Here is a 24,929-nt window from a genome sequence, read left to right as displayed (position 1 = left end):
CTGTAGTGAGCGTGACAATCACACATAGACTACCATGACTTTCATGCAACAAAAACTTTCATGTGCTACTGAAAATAAAAGTCATGCGCGACTGTGACTATTTTTTGGTCAGCAATAAATGTATCATGGTTGTAATGAATTACTGTAGTAGACATTAATCTGTATTATCATAATGTGCCACTCACAATGTGCACCGATTGAAATATTAAAAGTCGAGCACTCGACACTGAAGAAGTCTGTAAGTCGCAGACGAAATAGGCCTATCTGTCAAGATAAGCAACACATATTAGAGTTTAAAGGTATTTGCTCACCTTAGTGATTTTAGTGTTTTATTTTTTTTGCAAAAAGTGAAGTGTTAAAATTCATTTGTAGTTTTAAAACATACTCTAATAATCCCTCCCAAAGTTTAATATAAAAAAGTGTAGATTGAAATATGTTTTTCTTTTCATTCTTGTATCAACCAGCCGCACCAGCTTGAGGGCTGTCCATAACTCACGGGTTATTTTTCTATTTTTAGACTCCTTTTCCTTCGTCGATCGGTTTTTCGTCTATACAAAAAAAATGTGCCGATCGTGATCTTTGATCAAACAAACTACCCCCGCCCTTCTCCCCCATGGATGACCACGTTGTTTATGGACAGCACCGTGTGCGAGAACGGCTCGAAGCAGAAACCTACGAATAAAGAGGGTAGCAGCAAACCTAAGAAAAACTCTGGTGCTCCGTTTGTGCCACTTTTTTGTTGCTTCCAATGAACGCTCTCTCCTCCAATGGACCAATGCACGAGTTCAGTCGTTGGCGTTTGAGCGGTGCCATGTTATTTACGTTACCATGGTAGCTAGTGAATACGGCACCGCTCAAATGTCAAATTAGTGAACTCGTGCAAAGGTCCAATGCACGAGTTCACTAATTTGACGTTTGAGCGGTGCCGAATTCATTCGTTACCATGGTCACGTAAACAACACGGAACCGCTCAAACGTCAAATAGTGTACTCGTGCATTGGTCCATTGTGCAGCAGTGAAAACGCAGCTGTGATGAAGTGGCGATTTGGATCAGAAGCAAACGAATGAAGAGTTGTCACTACGATCGCAGCTGCGTCGTGATTGTTTTTTTCATTCATTTCGCATTCCCGTCATCCACAACAGCATAACGTTCATGGGAGGCTGAAAAGAATTGCACGCTACTCTTATCCATGTCAGGTAATACATTCATGGCTGCAGTAAGAATGTATCAGTAGCAAACTGAATGTCACAAATGAATGTTTTGAAACCTCTTGCATGTGAATGTAACAGCAATGCGACAATAGCATCAAAAATGTATTATACGGTTCACTGAACTGTTCAGATTATTTGTTTAGTTACGAAACTACAGGTTGTCAAAGTAAGGGCCTCTAAAAGGACTTTTTCAGATGTAGCAGGTTCCCGGTGGTCATAGTGACCAAATCCGGATCTCCGGGAGGGTTTCTGAAACTAAACATGTACAGTATGGCCCATAAAAAATGTGAAAATTGTTTGCACGTGAATTAAGCATCCACAAACGTTATTTTCATTGTTTCTGTAAGTGAATGTGATTTCTGATTACTGTTGTATATTCTGACATAACTTCGCTATCTAGGACAATTTTTGTCATATTTTCTTACTGCCCTAAATAATGTAATAAAGCAAAGAAGTTTTAAGGTTTTGTGCGATCAATGTTGAAAACAGCATCTGATTGTCGTAATGGTGGTAAACTTCCCACCTTCAAAAAACACACTTTATTGTTAAACATATTAGTTTGTTTAATATAAGAGAATGGATGAGTTCCTAGAGAACGTGTTTTTCATGGTCATAATAAAATATTTGCCAGGGTCATAGTTTTGAGGGCATTTGCGACTTATGGGTTCGATATGCTTTTATTTTTTGTTCAAGTTTAATAAAAAATATGAAGATCTTAAACAGTTTCTTATATCAAAACTAGCTCATGGGTTTTGAGCAAAACTGAGCCGCTTATCACACTTTTTTGAGGGTTCAACCACGGCTCTCCAAAATTAATCATTTTTTTTGAAAATATGTTCAATGATCCAGGTATGAATCCATTCTATCATTTGATATGGGCGAATGCTGAAGACAAGGTCTGTGAAGAATCTCACCCCATCGTTGATGTTTTAGAGGCTTTCATCGCAAAGATATTGAAATCGACCGCATGGTAAAATTTGAAGGTATGCTTCCAATTCCTCTCTAGTACGGTAACAGATAAAAATCCTGTACAAAGCGAAAAAGTGAGTCTTACAGATTAAACAATACAAATAATGAATAAAATACATGTTTCGTTCACAATTTTCATATAAAAACTACCCTAAAACATGAAATGACGATTTTCGCATTTTTTATGGGCCATACTGTATGCCTTTCATTTAAGTCCAAACAGAAGAAATTCGGTCAACACACTGATTTTTGCGAGCTGTTCGGGTCGAAAACGACTCTAAGTCACAATTTGTAACTTTTTTATGGAAGCTCCCCTAGGGGTCATTCAAAACTTTTGTTTCCGCAAAAATAAAATTCCCCACGAATAAAAGAATTTCCAGAAAATTTCAAATTGCTAGGTTATTTCAATCAAAAGTTACATCGATTTGAATTTTGAAATGGGTCGAAAAAGACCCAAGGTCCTTACTACGGTTCAAAACTCTGGAATAAATCTTTGTAGATTTTGTTCGAAGAACTCATTTAATAATTTTTGAAAGATATCCTAGAGTAGTAACTTAAAAAATGGTGGGAGAATAAATTGGAAAATATCTGAAGAAAATCCTGGTATAGTCTCTGGGATAATTTTCAGAGTAATCATTGAAATTACTAGAGTTAATAGCGTTGAAGTTCCCAAAGATTTCCATCTCATCCCATCCAAATCCATCACATCTCGTGAAAAATCGCTGGAATAATTTCTAGGAGGATTGGTGAAGGAATCACTAATGGAATTTCCGGAGGTATACCTGGAGGAGTCCCTCAATGTATTTCAGAAGAAATTACTAGAGGAATCACTAGAAGAATTACTGAACCTTTTGCTAGAAGAATAAGTTCTTGAAGAACTGAACTATAATAGAAGTCTATGGAGAAGAAACAGCCCTGTTGAACCATTTTTTTTTAGGACGTCGCGATCCATTGGAAGCCCACACAATACAAATCTCAGCCAGCACAGTCGTTGGCAAGTGTGGTGTGTTATTTCAATACCTAAAAACTAATGCGCTCTCGGGCTAGGCATTGGATATAAATAGAAAGCGTTGTGTTTGGATGGGCATCTAATTCTTCCGAAAGAGGTGCAATTTGCGAGAAAGGACCACGTGATTATTGAGCTGAAATCGAATTCAGGTTAACTTCTGCGTCCATGAGTCCTGAGAGTTCGATTCTCACCGAGAAGACGTGTAACTTTTTCGTAAAACTTCACATCAATTTGTCCATTTAATCCAATTGCAAAGTATATGTAATGTTTAGTTTTTCGGTAGTTGTCAAACTTTCACTCGGCTGGTTAGCCGTAAAACCACGAATCATAATTAATTGAAAACAACCATTTTTTCTATTCGTTGTCTGTCTTAGAGAAAAATCAACTTTAGCAGAACTTCTTTGCTATCATTCAGCAAAATATCAAAGAAATTTTTAATGTTCCCATTCTAGACTCATCTCCGAGAACTCCTAACTTCTAAAATTAGTACAACGCACTCCTAGTGCCGCTCAGAATCTTCAGAATGATGTTCAGCCTTTTGCCTTTTTAAAACTTATTTTTTCAGTAATTTTCAATACATACAAAAACATTGGATACTCAGACGAACTTCAGAACAATATTTGAGTAGAAATATCACAGAAAATCTAGCTGTAATAATAAAAAGATATAAGGACAACATTCAGTAAAATCAAGCAAAGGGCCGCATGTGGCCTGATTTAACTTGCCTCATCTGCTCCCTAATTAGGAGCTCGATTTGTCCGGAGCTAAAACGATCCATTCTGAGGGAACTCAATACGCAGTTAGAATAACAACCAAACCATTATTGACGCAATTGACAAATGCATTAGGGCCCATTTTCCGATTCTGATCAAACGACAATATCCCTAACGGGGTTTATTTTATAGGTGTCCGGTGGAGTGACCCATCTGAAAAGCAATATTGACACACAAACTCATAAATTAAACTCCGACCTCCCCCCCCCCAATTTAGATAGTGATTGTATGTAAACTGCTCCCTGGCGGCGGGGTGGGCAAACATTTGGTCAATCGAAGCTGTAATTAGTTGGGGGAAATTAATTATGCTTATCAATGGAGATAATGGCAGTCATGTCATATTTCATTTCGCTTGTTAATTGGTTCCGCGGGAATCGGCCAACCAGATGAACGATGAGGCTTTTTTCTGGGAATAATCATCATCGGTCGCATTCAAGTGCACTTAAATCTCGTTTCATCAAATCTGTTTACGTTAATTCAATTAAAGTATTTTTTCACGAAGCTCGTAAATTGTGTCAAGGCGATTCAAGGAAAAACTTTGTATTGGAATGATAATTTTCTCAGAATCGATGTAATTTTTTTAACTTATCATGAGAAACAAACATTTTCTTTGTCATACCTGTCTTCCTTAGCCGAGTGGTCGGAGCCCGCGGCTACAAAGCAAAGCCATGCTGAAGGTGTCTGGGTTCGATTCCCGGCCGGTCCAGGATCTTTTTGTAAGGGAAATTTCCTTGACTTCCCTAGGCATACCATATCATCGTACCTGCCACACGATATACGAATGCGAAAATGGCAACTTTGGCAAAGAAATCTCTCAGATAATAACTTTGGAAGTGCTCATAAGAACACTAAGCTGAGAAGCAAGCTCTGTCCCAGTGCGGACTTAGTGCCAAGAAGACGAAGAACATTTCAACATTAAGCTAAATCATAAAAATCACCAACCTAGTTCGCATATAAAAACCAATCAACTTCTACAATTCTCAATTGATGCATGCTTTTAATAAAGCTTAAATCAGTATCGCCTCACTAGGTCAAACAATTTTTCCAGCTGACTAGATTGTGGTACGCCACGTCCCCACAGAAAAAAAATCTTTAAATGTCGCTTCAGTTCCACCCCAACTCCTGATTTCCAACCACTCTCAACCTTATTCTTAAGAAAATCTCCATCGCAACGCTTAATTGCGTGACTCGCTTTTATTGGCGACACGTTTCTTTGATTGCTCTTACTTCTCCGACAAACCGAAACACTAATAATAATCAAGGTCCGTTTCCTTTCCCTTCCATTCCCCTCCCTCACAGGTTGGTAGGCAAAAAAGACAGCACAGAAAGTGTATTCATTTACTAACGAGCAAAAATTGTCATTCGCTTTCTGTTCTGCGAAACTTTTTCCCTGCTCCTGGGTGGACTTCTGTGGTTTCCACGAGTATGACTTGTGAAGCTTGTTGACCCTCGGAATGTCACATCGCCGTCTTGCTGCGTCATTGCCCGACAATTTCCCACCATCCATAAGTAAGCTTTTTTCGCTTCAGCTGAATGATTAAATAATGTGACACAACAACAACGCATTTCCCGATGGTTTTAGTTCTTAATTACATCACTCGCGCTATGTTCATTGAATCGCTCAGAAGAAATACCCGTTAGTTCCGTTGATAGATGATGATGATGACGACGAGGATCGGTTAAGCCATTGGCGAAGAAATAAGTTGCTTTGTTCCAGTCGCATCTTTCTGGATCACTTCCCGAGCAAGGGAAGAAAACTAAGTCAAAATTAATTTTGATATTGCCATATGATTGGTTTTTAAAAACTCCTGATAATAATAATCTGATCGAGTTAACAATAATCTGGTTAAAATTTGAGATTAAAGTTTTTTTTTTGCAATCATCGATCGAAATATGGAGAGTCGAATGTATCATAATGATAAAATTTTGGAACCATACTCTGTTCGGGTCCTCGCTGGCGAAGCAAGTTCTTCCTCCTCAGACAACCGTCTACAGTAGCATAATTATGCTCCTTGGAGTCGGGAAATGTTTGCATCACTCGTACCTCCCGGCGGCAACGAACACCGGACTGCTGCGAGTTGCTCATCGCGTAATCGCATCACGCTCTGCTCCTTTTCCGGGTTTTTTCCCATACTCGCTCATTTCCGACGAGAAACAATGGTCGTTAGCAACTAACAGTTTGTTTTTCCTCACTCTCTCTCTCCCTTTTCCCTTACCAGATCAAAGCCTACGAAAAGACAGAATGCCACGACGAGCGGCGGAAGCAAGCCAGGGACATTTACGACAATTTTATTATGAAAGAAATGCTGTCGCACACACACGTGAGTATATTTGAGTCTTTTTTTCTTCTTAGGGGGAAAGTGTGCCCTTATCTCTATCTGCTTGGCAATTTCGTTGGAGCTTCTATCGGTGTCTCATCGCGTGCTATATGTTATGACGAGACGATGATGGGAAGGAATTTCCATCACGAGAAGATTTGAGATTTTAGTAGTTTTTTTTTATCCGATCAGGATACTTGATTTGATTAAAATTTTGGGATGAGCTTTCCGAGCTTAATTTAATTCTGAAGAAATATCAACTTCTAGGAGCAGCTTTCGCAGGTTCTTCTTACTCTTATAAGAAGCTTACTAAACAGCTTATGCTGATCAACGCTAGTTTCGTCAGAAAAGGTTTTCCAGCATTTTCACTAGGAGCTTTCCTACCTTCAAATAAAAGTGATTTTCAGCTTCAAGAAGCTTTCTTGCTTCCAGAAAATAGCTATCCTAACCTCTTAGTGAAGCTCCCGAAGCTCTGAAAAAAGCAATATCAGATTCTAATAGAAGAGATTAATGATTCCAACAAGAGCTTATCAAGCTTCGAAATAAACTTCAGTGATATATATTGAAATGTTTAAGAGTGATTTTACAAGCTTCTGCGAGGAGCTATGGAAGCTTCTGAGAGAAGTGTTATTCTGAGTGAAGCTTTATCACCTTCTAAATAAAGCCTAGGCAGCTTATGAGTGAAGGTTTTGCAACTGCTGTAGCTTTAGCAACTTCTGAGTAAATCTTTAACAGCTTCGGAGTGAAGCTTTAGCAACTTCTGAGTGAAAGCTTTAGCAGCTTCTGAGTGAACCTTTGGTAGCTTCTAAACGAAGCTTTAACAGCTTCTGAATGAAGCTTCAGCAGCTTCTGAAAGAAGCTTCAATTACTTCTGGAAATAGCTTCAATAGCTTGAAAAGTTTAGGGTCTTCTGAAGTAAGCTTTAGCTGAAGAAAACTTTTGTAACTTCTTCAGAAAGCTAAAAAGGCATCAATGGAAACTTTAGAAGCTATTGAAGAAAGCTGTAACTGTAGAAAGTTTTTGAAGAAAGCTTCAAAAGCTTGTCTCAGAAGCTAGACAAACTTTTCGCAGAAGCAAGAGAAGCATTTTTCATATATTTTTGAGAGAAGCTGTTCCAGCTTCTGATAGAAACTTTTCCAGCTACTGAGAGAAGCTTTTCCAGCTTCTGAGGCAAGCTTTTCCAGCTTCTGAGAGAAGCTTTTTCAATTTCTGAAAGAAGCTTTTCCAGCTTCTGGGAGAAGCTTTTCCAGCTTCTGAGAGAATTTTTTCAAGCTTCTGAGAGAAGCTTTCCCACTTTGTGAGAGAAGTTTTCTCAGCTTCTGAAATAAGCTATTCCAGCTTCTGAGAGAAGCTTTTCTAGCTTATGGGAGAACCTTTCGTAGCTTCTGAGTAACTTTTCCAGCTTCTGAGAGAAGCTTTTCTAGCTTCTGAAAGAAGCTTTCCAGCTACTGAGAGAAGCTTTTGCAGCTTCTGAGACAAGCTTTTCCAGCTTTTGAAAGAAGCTTTTCCAACTTCTGAGAGAAACTTTTCCAGCTTCTGAGGCAAGCTTTTCCAGCTTCTGAGAGAAGCTTTTCCAGCTTCTTAAAGAAGCTTTTCCAACTTCTGAGAGAAACTTTTCCAGCTTCTGGGAGAAGCTTTTCCAGCTTCTGGGAGAAGCTTTTCCAGCTTCTGGGAGAAGATTTTCCAGCTTCTGGGAGAAGCTTTTCCAGCTTCTGGGAGAAGCTTTTCCAGCTTCTTGGAGAAGCTTTTCCAGCTTCTGGGAGAAGCTTTTCCAGCTTCTGGGAGAAGTTTTTCCAGCTTCTGGGAGAAACATTTCCAGCTTCTGAGAGAAGCTTTTCCAGCTTCTGAAAGAAGCTTTTCCAGCTTCTGAAAGAAGCTTTTCCAGCTTCTGGGAGAAGCTTTTCCAGCTTCTGGGAGAAGCTTTTCCAGGTTCTGGGAGAAACATTTCCAGCTTCTGAGAGAAGCTTTTCCAGCTTCTGAAAGAAGCTTTTCCAGCTTCTGAAAGAAGCTTTTCCAGCTTCTGGGAGAAGCTTTTCCAGCTTCTGGGAGAAGCTTTTCCAGGTTCTGGGAGAAGCTTTTCCAGCTTCTGGGAGAAGCTTTTCCAGCTTCTGGGAGAAGCTTTTCCAGGTTCTGGGAGAAGCTTCTCCAGCTTCTGGGAGAAGTTTTTCCAGCTTCTAGGAGAAGTTTTTCCAGCTTATGGGAGAAGTTTTTCCACCATCTGAGGGAAGCTTTTCCCGCTTTTTGGAGCAGCTTTTCCATCGTGTGGTAGAAGCTTTTCCAGCTTCTAGAAGAAGTTTTTCCAGCTTCTGGCTGAAGCTTTTCCAGCTTGAGTGAGAAGCTTTTCCAGCTCCTGAGAGATTTTTTCCCAGCTACTGGGAGAAACTTTTCCAGCTTCTGGGAGACGCTTTTCCAGCTTCTGGGAGAAGCTTTTCCAGCTTCTGGGAGAAGCTTTTCCAAATTCTGGAAAAAGCTTTTCCAGCTTCTGGGAGAAGCTTTTCCAACTTCTGGGAGAAGCTTTTCCAGCTTCTGGGAGAAGCTTTTCTAGCTTCTTGTTAAAATACACTCAAATAAAGATTTAAAAAAAAAATTTTCTAGCTTCTGGGAGAAGCTTTTCCAGCTTCTGGGAGAAGCTTTTCTAGCTTCTGGGAGAAGCTTTTCCAGCTTCTGAGAGAAGCTTTTCCAGCTTCTGGGAGAAGCTTTTCCAGCTTCTGGGAGAAGCTTTTCCAGCTTCTGGGAGAAGCTTTTCCAGCTTCTGGGAGAAGCTTTTCCAGCTTCTGGGAAAAGCTTTTCCAGCTTCTGGGAGAAGCTTTTCCAGCTTCTGGGAGAACTTTTTCCAGCTTCTGGGAGAAGCTTTTCCAGCTTCTGGGAGAAGCTTTTCTAGCTTCTGGGAGAAGCTTTTCCAGCTTCTGAGAGAAGCTTTTCCAGCTTCTGGGAGAAGCTTTTCCAGCTTCTGGGAGAAGCTTTTCCAGCTTCTGGGAGAAGCTTTTCCAGCTTCTGGGAGAAGCTTTTCCAGCTTCTGGGAGAAGCTTTTCCAGCTTCTGGGAGAAGCTTTTCCAGCTTCTGGGAGAAACATTTCCAGCTTCTGAGAGAAGCATTTCCAGCTTCTGGGAGAAGCTTTTCCAGCTTCTTGGAGAAGCTTTTCCAGGTTCTGGGAGAAGCTTCTCCAGCTTCTGGGAGAAGTTTTTCCAGCTTCTAGGAGAAGTTTTTCCAGCTTCTGGGAGAAACTTTTCCACCTTTTGAGGGAAGCTTTTCCAGCTTCTGGGAGAAGTTTTTCCACCTTCTGAGAGAAGCTTTTTTAGTTTTTAAGAGAAGCTTGTCCAATTTCTGGGAGAAGCCTTTTCAGCTTCTGAAAGAAGCTTCTACAACTTCTGAAAGAAGCTTTTCTAGCTTCTGAGACAAGCTTTTCCAGCTTCTGGGAGAAGCTTTTCCAGCTTCTGGGAAAAGCTTTTCCAGTTTCTGGGAGAAGCTTTTCCGAATTCTGGAAAAAGCTTTTCCAGCTTCTGGGAGAAGCTTTTCCAGCTTCTGGGAGAAGCTTTTCCAGGTTCTGGGAGAAGCTTTTCCAGGTTCTGGGAGAAGCTTCTCCAGCTTCTGGGAGAAGTTTTTCCAGCTTCTAGGAGAAGTTTTTCCAGCTTCTGGGAGAAACTTTTCCACCTTCTGAGGGAAGTTTTTCCAGCTTCTGGGAGAAGCTTTTCCAGTTTCTGGGAGAAGCTTTTCCAGCTTCTGGGAGAAGCTTTTCCAGCTTCTGGGAGAAGCTTTTCCAGCTTCTGGGAGAAGCTTTTCCAGCTTCTGGGAGAACTTTTTCCAGCTTCTGGGAGAAACATTTCCAGCTTCTGAGAGAAGCATTTCCAGCTTCTGGGAGAAGCTTTTTCAGCTTCTAGGATAAGCTTTTCCTGTTTCTGGGAGAAGCTTTTCCAGCTTCTGGGAGAAGCTTTTCCAGCTTCTGGGAGAAGCTTTTCCAGCTTCTGGGAGAAGCTTTTCCAGCTTCTGGGAGAAGCTTTTCCAGCTTCTGGGAGAAGCTTTTCCAGCTTCTGGGAGAAACATTTCCAGCTTCTGAGAGAAGCATTTCCAGCTTCTGGGAGAAGCTTTTCCAGCTTCTTGGAGAAGCTTTTCCAGGTTCTGGGAGAAGCTTCTCCAGCTTCTGGGAGAAGTTTTTCCAGCTTCTAGGAGAAGTTTTTCCACCTTCTGAGAGAAGCTTTTTTAGTTTTTAAGAGAAGCTTGTCCAATTTCTGGGAGAAGCCTTTTCAGCTTCTGAAAGAAGCTTCTACAACTTCTGAAAGAAGCTTTTCTAGCTTCTGAGACAAGCTTTTCCAGCTTCTGGGAGAAGCTTTTCCAGCTTCTGGGAAAAGCTTTTCCAGTTTCTGGGAGAAGCTTTTCCGAATTCTGGAAAAAGCTTTTCCAGCTTCTGGGAGAAGCTTTTCCAGCTTCTGGAAGAAGCTTTTCCAGCTTCTGGGAGGAGCTTTTCTAGCTTCTGGGAGAAGCTTTTCTAGCTTCTGGGAGAAGCTTTTCTAGCTTCTGGGAGAAGCTTTTCCAGCTTCTGAGAGAAGCTTTTCCAGCTTCTGGGAGAAGCTTTTCCAGGTTCTGGGAGAAGCTTTTCCAGGTTCTGGGAGAAGCTTTTCCAGGTTCTGGGAGAAGCTTCTCCAGCTTCTGGGAGAAGTTTTTCCAGCTTCTAGGAGAAGTTTTTCCAGCTTCTGGGAGAAACTTTTCCACCTTCTGAGGGAAGTTTTTCCAGGTTCTGGGAGAAGCTTCTCCAGCTTCTGGGAGAAGTTTTTCCAGCTTCTGGGAGAAACTTTTCCACCTTCTGAGGGAAGCTTTTCCTGCTTCTGGGAGAAGTTTTTCCACCTTCTGAGAGAAGCTTTTTTAGTTTTTAAGAGAAGCTTGTCCAATTTCTGGGAGAAGCCTTATCAGCTTCTGAAAGAAGCTTCTACAACTTCTGAAAGAAGCTTTTCTAGCTTCTGAGACAAGCTATTCCAGCTTCTGGGAGAAGCTTTTCCAGCTTCTGGGAGAAGCTTTTCCAGCTCCTGGGAGAAGCTTTTCCAGCTTCTGGGAGAAGCTTTTCCAGCTTCTGGGAGAAGCTTTTCCAGCTTCTGGGAGAAGCTTTTCCAGGTTCTGGGAGTAGCTTCTCCAGCTTCTAGGAGAAGTTTTTCCAGCTTCTAGGAGAAGTTTTTCCAGCTTCTGGGAGAAACTTTTCCACCTTCTGAGGGAAGCTTTTCCAGCTTCTGGGAGAAGCTTTTCCAGCTTCTGGGAGAAGCTTTTCCAGCTTCTGGGAGAAGTTTTTCCAGCTTCTAGGAGAAGTTTTTCCAGCTTCTGGGAAAAACTTTTCCACCTTCTGAGGGAAGCTTTTCCAGCTTCTGGGAGAAGCTTTTCCAGCTTCTGGGAGAAGCTTTTCCAGCTTCTGGGAGAAGCTTTTCCAGCTTCTGGGAGAAGCTTTTCCAGCTTCTGGGAGAAGTTTTTCCAGCTTCTGGGAGAAACATTTCCAGCTTCTGAGAGAAGCATTTCCAGCTTCTGGGAGAAGCTTTTCCAGCTTCTGGGAGAAGCTTTTCCAGGTTCTGGGAGAAGCTTCTCCAGATTCTGGGAGAAGTTTTTCCAGCTTCTAGGAGAAGTGTTTCCAGCTTCTGGGAGAAACTTTTCCACCTTCTGAGGGAAGCTTTTCCAGCTTCTGGGAGAAGTTATTCCACCTTCTGAGGGAAGCTTTTCCCGGAGTTCTGGGAGAAGCTTTTCCAGCTTCTGGGAGAAGCTTTTCCAGCTTCTGGGAGAAGCTTTTCCAGCTTCTGGGAGAAGCTTTTCCAGCTTCTGGGAGAAGCTTTTCCAGCTTCTGGGAGAAGCTTTTCCAGCTTCTGGGAGAAGCTTTTCCAGCTTCTGGGAGAAGCTTTTCCAGCTTCTGGGAGAAGCTTTTCCAGCTTCTGGGAGAAGCTTTTCCAGCTTCTGGGAGAAGCTTTTCCAGCTTCTGAGAGAAGCTTTTCCAGCTTCTGAGAGAAGCTTTTCCAGCTTCTGAGAGAAGCTTTTCCAGCTTCTGGGAGAAGCTTTTCCAGCTTCTGAGAGAAGCTTTTCCAGCTTCTGAGAGAAGCTTTTCCAGCTTCTGGGAGAAGCTTTTCCAGCTTCTGGGAGAAACTTTTCCACCTTTTGAGGGAAGCTTTTCCAGCTTCTGGGAGAAGTTTTTCCACCTTCTGAGAGAAGCTTTTTTAGTTTTTAAGAGAAGCTTGTCCAATTTCTGGGAGAAGCCTTTTCAGCTTCTGAAAGAAGCTTCTACAACTTCTGAAAGAAGCTTTTCTAGCTTCTGAGACAAGCTTTTCCAGCTTCTGGGAGAAGCTTTTCCAGCTTCTTGGAGAAGCTTTTCCAGGTTCTGGGAGAAGCTTCTCCAGCTTCTGGGAGAAGCTTTTCCAGCTTCTGGGAGAAGCTTTTCCAGCTTCTGGGAGAAGCTTTTCCAGCTTCTGGGAGAAGCTGTTCCAGCTTCTGGGAGAAACATTTCCAGCTTCTGAGAGAAGCATTTCCAGCTTCTGGGAGAAGCTTTTCCAGCTTCTTGGAGAAGCTTTTCCAGGTTCTGGGAGAAGCTTCTCCAGCTTCTGGGAGAAGTTTTTCCAGCTTCTAGGAGAAGTTTTTCCAGCTTCTGGGAGAAACTTTTCCACCTTTTGAGGGAAGCTTTTCCAGCTTCTGGGAGAAGTTTTTCCACCTTCTGAGAGAAGCTTTTCCAGCTTCTGGGAGAACTTTTTCCAGCTTCTGGGAGAAACATTTCCAGCTTCTGAGAGAAGCATTTCCAGCTTCTGGGAGAAGCTTTTTCAGCTTCTAGGATAAGCTTTTCCAGTTTCTGGGAGAAGCTTTTCCAGCTTCTGGGAGAAGCTTTTCCAGCTTCTGGGAGAAGCTTTTCCAGCTTCTGGGAGAAGCTTTTCCAGCTTCTGGGAGAAGCTTTTCCAGCTTCTGGGAGAAGCTTTTCCAGCTCCTGGGAGAAGCTTTTCCAGCTTCTGGGAGAAACTTTTCCACCTTCTGAGGGAAGCTTTTCCAGCTTCTGGGAGAAGCTTTTCCAGCTTCTGGGAGAAGCTTTTCCAGCTTCTGGGAGAAGTTTTTCCAGCTTCTAGGAGAAGTTTTTCCAGCTTCTGGGAGAAACTTTTCCACCTTCTGAGGGAAGCTTTTCCAGCTTCTGGGAGAAGCTTTTCCAGCTTCTGGGAGAAGCTTTTCCAGCTTCTGGGAGAAGCTTTTCCAGCTTCTGGGAGAAGCTTTTCCAGCTTCTGGGAGAAGTTTTTCCAGCTTCTGGGAGAAACATTTCCAGCTTCTGAGAGAAGCATTTCCAGCTTCTGGGAGAAGCTTTTCCAGCTTCTGGGAGAAGCTTTTCCAGGTTCTGGGAGAAGCTTCTCCAGATTCTGGGAGAAGTTTTTCCAGCTTCTAGGAGAAGTTTTTCCAGCTTCTGGGAGAAACTTTTCCACCTTCTGAGGGAAGCTTTTCCAGCTTCTGGGAGAAGTTATTCCACCTTCTGAGGGAAGCTTTTCCCGATTTTTGGAGCAGCTTTTCCATCGTGTGGTAGAAGCTTTTCCAGCTTCTAGAAGAAGTTCTTCCAGCTTCTGGCTGAAGCTTTTCCAGCTTGAATGAGAAGAAGTTCTTCCAGCTTCTGGCTGAAGCTTTTCCAGCTTGATTGAGAAGCTTTTCCAGCTCCTGAGAGATTTTTTCCCAGCTACTGGGAGAAACTTTTCTAGCTTCTGAGAGTAGCTTTTCCAGCTTCTGGGAGAAGCTTAACCAGCTTCTGGGAGAAGCTTTTCCAGCTTCTGGGAGAAGCTTTTCCAGCTTCTTGGAGAAGCTTTTCCAGGTTCTGGGAGAAGCTTCTCCAGCTTCTGGGAGAAGCTTTTCCAGCTTCTGGGAGAAGCTTTTCCAGCTTCTGGGAGAAGCTTTTCCAGCTTCTGGGAGAAGCTTTTCCAGCTTCTGGGAGAAACATTTCCAGCTTCTGAGAGAAGCATTTCCAGCTTCTGGGAGAAGCTTTTCCAGCTTCTTGGAGAAGCTTTTCCAGGTTCTGGGAGAAGCTTCTCCAGCTTCTGGGAGAAGTTTTTCCAGCTTCTAGGAGAAGTTTTTCCAGCTTCTGGGAGAAACTTTTCCACCTTTTGAGGGAAGCTTTTCCAGCTTCTGGGAGAAGTTTTTCCACCTTCTGAGAGAAGCTTTTCCAGCTTCTGGGAGAACTTTTTCCAGCTTCTGGGAGAAACATTTCCAGCTTCTGAGAGAAGCATTTCCAGCTTCTGGGAGAAGCTTTTTCAGCTTCTAGGATAAGCTTTTCCAGTTTCTGGGAGAAGCTTTTCCAGCTTCTGGGAGAAGCTTTTCCAGCTTCTGGGAGAAGCTTTTCCAGCTTCTGGGAGAAGCTTTTCCAGCTTCTGGGAGAAGCTTTTCCAGCTTCTGGGAGAAGCTTTTCCAGCTTCTGGGAGAAGCTTTTCCAGCTCCTGGGAGAAGCTTTTCCAGCTTCTGGGAGAAACTTTTCCACCTTCTGAGGGAAGCTTTTCCAGCTTCTGGGAGAAGCTTTTCCAGCTTCTGGGAGAAGCTTTTCCAGCTTCTGGGAGAAGTTTTTCCAGCTTCTAGGAGAAGTTTTTCCAGCTTCTGGGAGAAACTTTTCCACCTTCTGAGGGAAGCTTTTCCAGCTTCTGGGAGAAGCTTTTCCAGCTTCTGGGAGAAGCTTTTCCAGCTTCTGGGAGAAGCTTTTCCAGCTTCTGGGAGAAGCTTTTCCAGCTTCTGGGAGAAGTTTTTCCAGCTTCTGGGAGAAACATTTCCAGCTTCTGAGAGAAGCATTTCCAGCTTCTGGGAGAAGCTTTTCCAGCTTCTGGGAGAAGCTTTTCCAGGTTCTGGGAGAAGCTTCTCCAGATTCTGGGAGAAGTTTTTCCAGCTTCTAGGAGAAGTTTTTCCAGCTTCTGGGAGAAACTTTTCCACCTTCTGAGGGAAGCTTTTCCAGCTTCTGGGAGAAGTTATTCCACCTTCTGAGGGAAGCTTTTCCCGATTTTTGGAGCAGCTTTTCCATCGTGTGGTAGAAGCTTTTCCAGCTTCTAGAAGAAGTTCTTCCAGCTTCTGGCTGAAGCTTTTCCAGCTTGAATGAGAAGAAGTTCTTCCAGCTTCTGGCTGAAGCTTTTCCAGCTTGATTGAGAAGCTTTTCCAGCTCCTGAGAGATTTTTTCCCAGCTACTGGGAGAAACTTTTCTAGCTTCTGAGAGTAGCTTTTCCAGCTTCTGGGAGAAGCTTAACCAGCTTCTGGGAGAAGCTTTTCCAGCTTCTGGGAGAAGCTTTTCCAGCTTCTGGGAGAAGCTTTTCCAGCTTCTGGGAGAAGCTTTTCCAGCTTCTGGGAGAAGCTTTTCCAGCTTCTGGGAGAAGCTTTTCCAGCTTCTGGGAGAAGCTTTTCCAGCTTCTGGGAGAAGCTTTTCCAGCTTCTGGGAGAAGCTTTTCCAGCTTCTGGGAGAAGCTTTTCCAGCTTCTGGGAGAAGCTTTTCCAGCTTCTGGGAGAAGCTTTTCCAGCTTCTGGGAGAAGCTTTTCCAGCTTCTGGGAGAAGCTTTTTCCAGCTTCTGGGAGAAGCTTTTCCAGCTTCTGAGAGAAGCTTTTCCAGCTTCTGAGAGAAGCTTTTCCAGCTTCTGAGAGAAGCTTTTCCAGCTTCTGGGAGAAGCTTTTCCAGGTTCTGGGAGAAGCTTCTCCAGCTTCTGGGAGAAGTTTTTTCCAGCTTCTAGGAGAAGTTTTTCCAGCTTCTGGGAGAAACTTTTCCACCTTTTGAGGGAAGCTTTTCCAGCTTCTGGGAGAAGTTTTTCCACCTTCTGAGAGAAGCTTTTTTAGTTTTTAAGAGAAGCTTGTCCAATTTCTGGGAGAAGCCTTTTCAGCTTCTGAAAGAAGCTTCTACAACTTCTGAAAGAAGCTTTTCTAGCTTCTGAGACAAGCTTTTCCAGCTTCTGGGAGAAGCTTTTCCAGCTTCTTGGAGAAGCTTTTCCAGGTTCTGGGAGAAGCTTCTCCAGCTTCTGGGAGAAGCTTTTCCAGCTTCTGGGAGAAGCTTTTCCAGCTTCTGGGAGAAGCTTTTCCAGCTTCTGGGAGAAGCTTTTCCAGCTTCTGGGAGAAGCTTTTCCAGCTTCTGGGAGAAACATTTCCAGCTTCTGAGAGAAGCATTTCCAGCTTCTGGGAGAAGCTTTTCCAGCTTCTTGGAGAAGCTTTTCCAGGTTCTGGGAGAAGCTTCTCCAGCTTCTGGGAGAAGTTTTTCCAGCTTCTAGGAGAAGTTTTTCCAGCTTCTGGGAGAAACTTTTCCACCTTTTGAGGGAAGCTTTTCCAGCTTCTGGGAGAAGTTTTTCCACCTTCTGAGAGAAGCTTTTCCAGCTTCTGGGAGAAGCTTTTTCAGCTTCTAGGATAAGCTTTTCCAGTTTCTGGGAGAAGCTTTTCCAGCTTCTGGGAGAAGCTTTTCCAGCTTCTGGGAGAAGCTTTTCCAGCTTCTGGGAGAAGCTTTTCCAGCTTCTGGGAGAAGCTTTTCCAGCTTCTGGGAGAAGCTTTTCCAGCTTCTGGGAGAAACATTTCCAGCTTCTGAGAGAAGCATTTCCAGCTTCTGGGAGAAGCTTTTTCAGCTTCTAGGATAAGCTTTTCCAGTTTCTGGGAGAAGCTTTTCCAGCTTCTGGGAGAAGCTTTTCCAGCTTCTGGGAGAAGCTTTTCCAGCTTCTGGGAGAAGCTTTTCCAGCTTCTGGGAGAAGCTTTTCCAGCTTCTGGGAGAAACATTTCCAGCTTCTGAGAGAAGCATTTCCAGCTTCTGGGAGAAGCTTTTTCAGCTTCTAGGATAAGCTTTTCCAGTTTCTGGGAGAAGCTTTTCCAGCTTCTGGGAGAAGCTTTTCCAGCTTCTGGGAGAAGCTTTTCCAGCTTCTGGGAGAAGCTTTTCCAGCTTCTGGGAGAAGCTTTTCCAGCTTCTGGGAGAAACATTTCCAGCTTCTGAGAGAAGCATTTCCAGCTTCTGGGAGAAGCTTTTCCAGCTTCTTGGAGAAGCTTTTCCAGGTTCTGGGAGAAGCTTTTCCAGCTTCTGGGAGAAGCTTTTCCAGCTTCTGGGAGAAGCTTTTCCAGCTTCTGGGAGAAGCTTTTCCAGCTTCTGGGAGAAGCTTTTCCAGCTTCTGGGAGAAGCTTTTCCAGCTTCTGGGAGAAACATTTCCAGCTTCTGAGAGAAGCATTTCCAGCTTCTGGGAGAACTTTTTCCAGCTTCTGGGAGAAACATTTCCAGCTTCTGAGAGAAGCTTTTCCAGCTTCTGGGAGAAGCTTTTCCAGCTTCTGGGAGAAGCTTTTCCAGCTTCTGGGAGAAGCTTTTCCAGCTTCTGGGAGAAGCTTTTCCAGCTTCTGGGAGAAGCTTTTCCAGCTTCTGGGAGAAGCTTTTCCAGCTTCTGGGAGAAGCTTTTCCAGCTTCTGGGAGAAGCTTTTCCAGCTTCTGGGAGAAACATTTCCAGCTTCTGAGAGAAGCATTTCCAGCTTCTGGGAGAAGCTTTTCCAGCTTCTTGGAGAAGCTTTTCCAGGTTCTGGGAGAAGCTTCTCCAGCTTCTGGGAGAAGTTTTTCCAGCTTCTGGGAGAAGCTTTTCCAGCTTCTGGGAGAAGCTTTTCCAGCTTCTGGGAGAAGCTTTTCTAGCTTCTGGGAGAAGCTTTTCCAGCTTCTGGGAGAAGCTTTTCCAGCTTCTGGGAGAAACATTTCCAGCTTCTGAGAGAAGCATTTCCAGCTTCTGGGAGAAGCTTTTCCAGCTTCTTGGAGAAGCTTTTCCAGGTTCTGGGAGAAGCTTCTCCAGCTTCTGGGAGAAGTTTTTCCAGCTTCTAGGAGAAGTTTTTCCAGCTTCTGGGAGAAACTTTTCCACCTTTTGAGGGAAGCTTTTCCAGCTTCTGGGAGAAGTTTTTCCACCTTCTGAGAGAAGCTTTTTTAGTTTTTAAGAGAAGCTTGTCCAATTTCTGGGAGAAGCCTTTTCAGCTTCTGAAAGAAGCTTCTACAACTTCTGAAAGAAGCTTTTCTAGCTTCTGAGACAAGCTTTTCCAGCTTCTGGGAGAAGCTTTTCCAGCTTCTGGGAAAAGCTTTTCCAGTTTCTGGGAGAAGCTTTTCCGAATTCTGGAAAAAGCTTTTCCAGCTTCTGGGAGAAGCTTTTCCAGCTTCTGGGAGAAGCTTTTCCAGGTTCTGGGAGAAGCTTTTCCAGGTTCTGGGAGAAGCTTCTCCAGCTTCTGGGAGAAGTTTTTCCAGCTTCAAGGAGAAGTTTTTCCAGCTTCTGGGAGAAACTTTTCCACCTTCTGAGGGAAGTTTTTCCAGCTTCTGGGAGAAGCTTTTCCAGCTTCTGGGAGAAGCTTTTCCAGCTTCTGGGAGAAGCTTTTCCAGCTTCTGGGAGAAGCTTTTCCAGCTTCTGGGAGAAGCTTTTCCAGCTTCTGGGAGAAGCTTTTCCAGCTTCTGGGAGAACTTTTTCCAGCTTCTGGGAGAAACATTTCCAGCTTCTGAGAGAAGCATTTCCAGCTTCTGGGAGAAGCTTTTTCAGCTTCTAGGATAAGCTTTTCCAGTTTCTGGGAGAAGCTTTTCCAGCTTCTGGGAGAAGCTTTTCCAGCTTCTGGGAGAAGCTTTTCCAGCTTCTGGGAGAAGCTTTTCCAGCTTCTGGGAGAAACATTTCCAGCTTCTGAGAGAAGCATTTCCAGCTTCTGGGAGAAGCTTTTCCAGCTTCTTGGAGAAGCTTTTCCAGGTTCTGGGAGAAGCTTCTCCAGCTTCTGGGAGAAGTTTTTCCAGCTTCTGGGAGAAGTTTTTCCAGCTTCTGGGAGAAACTTTTCCACCTTCTGAGGGAAGCTTTTCCAGCTTCTGGGAGAAGTTTTTCCACCTTCTGAGAGAAGCTTTTTTAGTTTTTAAGAGAAGCTTGTCCAATTTCTGGGAGAAGCCTTTTCAGCTTCTGAAAGAAGCTTCTACAACTTCTGAAAGAAGCTTTTCTAGCTTCTGAGACAAGCTTTTCCAGCTTCTGGGAGAAGCTTTTCCAGCTTCTGGGAAAAGCTTTTCCAGTTTCTGGGAGAAGCTTTTCCGAATTCTGGAAAAAGCTTTTCCAGCTTCTGGGAGAAGCTTTTCCAGCTTCTGGGAGAAGCTTTTCCAGCTTCTGGGAGGAGCTTTTCTAGCTTCTGGGAGAAGCTTTTCTAGCTTCTGGAGAAGCTTTTCTAGCTTCTGGGAGAAGCTTTTCCAGCTTCTGAGAGAAGCTTTTCCAGCTTCTGGGAGAAGCTTTTCCAGCTTCTGGGAGAAGCTTTTCCAGCTTCTGGGAGAAGCTTTTCCAGCTTCTGGGAGAAGCTTTTCCAGCTTCTGGGAGAAGCTTTTCCAGCTTCTGGGAGAAGCTTTTCCAGCTTCTGGGAGAAGTTTTTCCAGCTTCTAAGAGAAGTTTTTCCAGCTTCTGGGAGAAACTTTTCCACCTTCTGAGGGAAGCTTTTCCAGCTTCTGGGAGAAGTTTTTCCACCTTCTGAGAGAAGCTTTTTTAGTTTTTAAGAGAAGCTTGTCCAATTTCTGGGAGAAGCCTTTTCAGCTTCTGAAAGAAGCTTCTACAACTTCTGAAAGAAGCTTTTCTAGCTTCTGAGACAAGCTTTTCCAGCTTCTGGGAGAAGCTTTTCCAGCTTCTGGGAAAAGCTTTTCCAGTTTCTGGGAGAAGCTTTTCCGAATTCTGGAAAAAGCTTTTCCAGCTTCTGGGAGAAGCTTTTCCAGCTTCTGGGAGAAGCTTTTCCAGCTTCTGGGAGGAGCTTTTCTAGCTTCTGGGAGAAGCTTTTCTAGCTTCTGGGAGAAGCTTTTCTAGCTTCTGGGAGAAGCTTTTCCAGCTTCTGAGAGAAGCTTTTCCAGCTTCTGGGAGAAGCTTTTCCAGCTTCTGGGAGAAGCTTTTCCAGCTTCTGGGAGAAGCTTTTCCAGCTTCTGGGAGAAGCTTTTCCAGCTTCTGGGAGAAGTTTTTCCAGCTTCTAAGAGAAGTTTTTCCAGCTTCTGGGAGAAGCTTTTCCAGCTTCTGGGAGAAGCTTTTCCAGCTTCTGGGAGAAGCTTTTCCAGCTTCTGGGAGAAGCTTTTCCAGCTTCTGGGAGAAACATTTCCAGCTTCTAAGAGAAGCATTTCCAGCTTCTGGGAGAAGCTTTTCCAGCTTCTTGGAGAAGCTTTTCCAGGTTCTGGGAGAAGTTTTTCCACCTTCTGAGAGAAGCTTTTTTAGTTTTTAAGAGAAGCTTGTCCAATTTCTGGGAGAAGCCTTTTCAGCTTCTGAAAGAAGCTTCTACAACTTCTGAAAGAAGCTTTTCTAGCTTCTGAGACAAGCTTTTCCAGCTTCTGGGAGAAGCTTTTCCGAATTCTGGAAAAAGCTTTTCCAGCTTCTGGGAGAAGCTTTTCCAGCTTCTGGGAGAAGCTTTTCCAGCTTCTGGGAGAAACATTTCCAGCTTCTGAGAGAAGCATTTCCAGCTTCTGGGAGAAGCTTTTCCAGCTTCTTGGAGAAGCTTTTCCAGGTTCTGGGAGAAGTTTTTCCACCTTCTGAGAGAAGCTTTTTTAGTTTTTAAGAGAAGCTTGTCCAATTTCTGGGAGAAGCCTTTTCAGCTTCTGAAAGAAGCATCTACAACTTCTGAAAGAAGCTTTTCTAGCTTCTGAGACAAGCTTTTCCAGTTTCTGGGAGAAGCTTTTCCGAATTCTGGAAAAAGCTTTTCCAGCTTCTGGGAGAAGCTTTTCCAGCTTCTGGAAGAAGCTTTTCCAGCTTCTGGGAGGAGCTTTTCTAGCTTCTGGGAGAAGCTTTTCTAGCTTCTGGGAGAAGCTTTTCTAGCTTCTGGGAGAAGCTTTTCCAGCTTCTGAGAGAAGCTTTTCCAGCTTCTGGGAGAAGCTTTTCCAGGTTCTGGGAGATGCTTTTCCAGGTTCTGGGAGAAGCTTCTCCAGCTTCTGGGAGAAGCTTTTCCAGCTTCTAGGAGAAGTTTTTCCAGCTTCTGGGAGAAACTTTTCCACCTTCTGAGGGAAGTTTTTCCAGGTTCTGGGAGAAGCTTCTCCAGCTTCTGGGAGAAGTTTTTCCAGCTTCTAGGAGAAGTTTTTCCAGCTTCTGGGAGAAACTTTTCCACCTTCTGAGGGAAGCTTTTCCTGCTTCTGGGAGAAGTTTTTCCACCTTCTGAGAGAAGCTTTTTTAGTTTTTAAGAGAAGCTTGTCCAATTTCTGGGAGAAGCCTTATCAGCTTCTGAAAGAAGCTTCTACAACTTCTGAAAGAAGCTTTTCTAGCTTCTGAGACAAGCTATTCCAGCTTCTGGGAGAAGCTTTTCCAGCTTCTGGGAGAAGCTTTTCCAGCTCCTGGGAGAAGCTTTTCCAGCTTCTGGGAGAAGCTTTTCCAGCTCCTGGGAGAAGCTTTTCCAGCTCCTGGGAGAAGCTTTTCCAGCTTCTGGGAGAAGCTTTTCCAGCTTCTGGGAGAAGCTTTTCCAGCTTCTGGGAGAAGCTTTTCCAGGTTCTGGGAGTAGCTTCTCCAGCTTCTGGGAGAAGTTTTTCCAGCTTCTAGGAGAAGTTTTTCCAGCTTCTGGGAGAAACTTTTCCACCTTCTGAGGGAAGCTTTTCCAGCTTCTGGGAGAAGCTTTTCCAGCTTCTGGGAGAAGCTTTTCCAGCTTCTGGGAGAAGTTTTTCCAGCTTCTAGGAGAAGTTTTTCCAGCTTCTGGGAGAAACTTTTCCACCTTCTGAGGGAAGCTTTTCCAGCTTCTGGGAGAAGCTTTTCCAGCTTCTGGGAGAAGCTTTTCCAGCTTCTGGGAGAAGCTTTTCCAGCTTCTGGGAGAAGCTTTTCCAGCTTCTGGGAGAAGTTTTTCCAGCTTCTGGGAGAAACATTTCCAGCTTCTGAGAGAAGCATTTCCAGCTTCTGGGAGAAGCTTTTCCAGCTTCTGGGAGAAGCTTTTCCAGGTTCTGGGAGAAGCTTCTCCAGATTCTGGGAGAAGTTTTTCCAGCTTCTAGGAAAAGTTTTTCCAGCTTCTGGGAGAAACTTTTCCACCTTCTGAGGGAAGCTTTTCCAGCTTCTGGGAGAAGTTTTTCCACCTTCTGAGGGAAGCTTTTCCCGATTTTTGGAGCAGCTTTTCCATCGTGTGGTAGAAGCTTTTCCAGCTTCTAGAAGAAGTTCTTCCAGCTTCTGGCTGAAGCTTTTCCAGCTTGAATGAGAAGAAGTTCTTCCAGCTTCTGGCTGAAGCTTTTCCAGCTTGAATGAGAAGAAGTTCTTCCAGCTTCTGGCTGAAGCTTTTCCAGCTTGATTGAGAAGCTTTTCCAGCTCCTGAGAGATTTTTTCCCAGCTACTGGGAGAAACTTTTCCACCTTCTGAGGGAAGCTTTTCCAGCTTCTGGGAGAAGCTTTTCCAGCTTCTGGGAGAAGCTTTTCCAGCTTCTGGGAGAAGTTTTTCCAGCTTCTAGGAGAAGTTTTTCCAGCTTCTGGGAGAAACTTTTCCACCTTCTGAGGGAAGCTTTTCCAGCTTCTGGGAGAAGCTTTTCCAGCTTCTGGGAGAAGCTTTTCCAGCTTCTGGGAGAAGCTTTTCCAGCTTCTGGGAGAAGCTTTTCCAGCTTCTGGGAGAAGTTTTTCCAGCTTCTGGGAGAAACATTTCCAGCTTCTGAGAGAAGCATTTCCAGCTTCTGGGAGAAGCTTTTCCAGCTTCTGGGAGAAGCTTTTCCAGGTTCTGGGAGAAGCTTCTCCAGATTCTGTGAGAAGTTTTTCCAGCTTCTAGGAAAAGTTTTTCCAGCTTCTGGGAGAAACTTTTCCACCTTCTGAGGGAAGCTTTTCCAGCTTCTGGGAGAAGTTATTCCACCTTCTGAGGGAAGCTTTTCCCGATTTTTGGAGCAGCTTTTCCATCGTGTGGTAGAAGCTTTTCCAGCTTCTAGAAGAAGTTCTTCCAGCTTCTGGCTGAAGCTTTTCCAGCTTGAATGAGAAGAAGTTCTTCCAGCTTCTGGCTGAAGCTTTTCCAGCTTGATTGAGAAGCTTTTCCAGCTCCTGAGAGATTTTTTCCCAGCTACTGGGAGAAACTTTTCTAGCTTCTGAGAGTAGCTTTTCCAGCTTCTGTGAGAAGCTTAACCAGCTTCTGGGAGAAGCTTTCCTTGGGAGCTTTCCAGCTTCTGGGAGAAGCTTTTCCAGCTTCTGGGAGAAGCTTTTCCAGCTTCTGGGAGAAGCTTTTCCAGCTTCTGGGAGAAGCTTTTCCAGCTTCTGGGAGAAGCTTTTCCAGCTTCTGGGAGAAGCTTTTCCAGCTTCTGGGAGAAGCTTTTCCAGCTCAGCTTCTGGGAGAAGCTTTTCCAGCTTCTGGGAGAAGCTTTTCCAGCTTCTGGGAGAAGCTTTTCCAGCTTCTGGGAGAAGCTTTTCCAGCTTCTGAGAGAAGCTTTTCCAGCTTCTGAGAGAAGCTTTTCCAGCTTCTGGGAGAAGCTTTTCCAGCTTCTGGGAGAAGCTTTTCCAGGTTCTGGGAGAAGCTTTTCAACTTCTGGGAAAAGCTTTTTCACAGCTTCTGTAAGAAAGTTTTCCAGCTTCTGGGAAATGCTCTTCCAGCTTCTGTGAGTAGGTTTTTCAGCTCCTGAGAGAATTTTTCCTAGCTTTTGGGAGAAGCTTTTCCAGCTTCTGGAAGCTTGTCCAGCCTATGGGAGAAGCCTTTGCACATGAAGCTTTTCCTGCTTCTGAGATAAGCCTTTCCAGCTTCTGAGAGAAACTTTACAGCTTTTGAGAGAAAGTTTACAACATCTGAGAGAAGCTTTTCCAGCTTCTGAGCGTTTTTTTCCCAGATTCTATTTCATATTTCATTCTTGTACTCATTTAGTTTTCAATGATTTGTCTTTATGTTCAGCAAAAATAGATAAAACACGCTTTTGAATCCATTATCTTCAGATCCACCCAAGTTGTTTACCTGAGATGCCACCTACCTTAGCACCGCCTACTGCGAATCATTTGTTTTTGACTTTCCTTCCGTTTTTTTTTTTCTCTTGCCCTTAGGAATACTCGAAGGAGGCGGTGGCGCACGTGCAAAAGTACCTCATGAAGAACGAGGTTCCGGTGAATCTGTTCGAGCCGTACATCGAGGAAATATTCCACCACCTGCGGGGCGAACCGTTTCGGAAGTTTCTCGAAAGCGATAAATATACCCGCTTTTGCCAGTGGAAAAACCTGGAGCTCAACATTCAGGTGAGTCAAAGCCAAGAAAGGTGCCAATCAGTGCGTGGAATCACGGAAAACAAATCGAGTGCCGCAATCCATTGGATGATTGGTCAAATTGAAAAGTTATTCAAATTTGTTCGATTTGCATATATTGTTTTTGAAATTCTATTGGCTGTGGGCAATTGTCGCCCTGTTGAACACGAATATGAGGGAAGATCAGATACCGAGAAGGGTTTCCCATTTTCAGTCGAGCGTGATTTAATCCTGGGGGGATTGCTTGGATTCGATTCCCAAGAAGCAAATTCCACCCGTAGTTTGCTTGGATGGTTGGAAATCATTGTTGTCATAATCTAATTCCGGATTTGGGGGAAAAGCGGTGAGAAACGTGGTTTTCGGGAAGAGGGAAACAATCTCGTTTGAATAGCAATTGGGATGGGATCTAATGAAATTTACACAGCTCGTATCGATTGGGAGCAGTAAAATGGAAAATCACGAGAATATAATCTGCTCTCTTTGTGCCGCTCGATTAGTCCCCCTATTGGGGTGGTGGTTGGAATAATCGTAAAATTTTTCTGCACGCATCAGCAAGAGCATCGCCATCATCACCAACC

At 43.8% G+C, this 24,929-nt stretch overlaps 1 protein-coding gene across 7 annotated transcripts in view; it reads left to right on the top strand.

Annotated features, from left to right (window-relative positions):
* LOC5568458 (G protein-coupled receptor kinase 1) overlaps window positions 1-24,929 on the top strand; it is a 445,419-nt gene that overhangs the window by 341,491 nt on the left and 78,999 nt on the right. For all 7 annotated transcript variants that reach the window (XM_021851017.1, XM_021851016.1, XM_021851019.1 and 4 more), the window contains 2 exons: window positions 6,183-6,284; window positions 24,157-24,345. In XM_021851017.1, coding sequence (XP_021706709.1) covers window positions 6,183-6,284; window positions 24,157-24,345 — 291 coding nt within the window. The remainder of the gene's footprint in view (window positions 1-6,182; window positions 6,285-24,156; window positions 24,346-24,929) is intronic.

Source organism: Aedes aegypti, chromosome 3 (genome assembly GCF_002204515.2).
Source record: "Aedes aegypti strain LVP_AGWG chromosome 3, AaegL5.0 Primary Assembly, whole genome shotgun sequence".
Lineage (NCBI taxonomy): Eukaryota > Metazoa > Arthropoda > Insecta > Diptera > Culicidae > Aedes > Aedes aegypti.
Note: the sequence above shows the minus strand (reverse complement) of the source record. Positions and strands in the feature narration are given on the sequence as shown.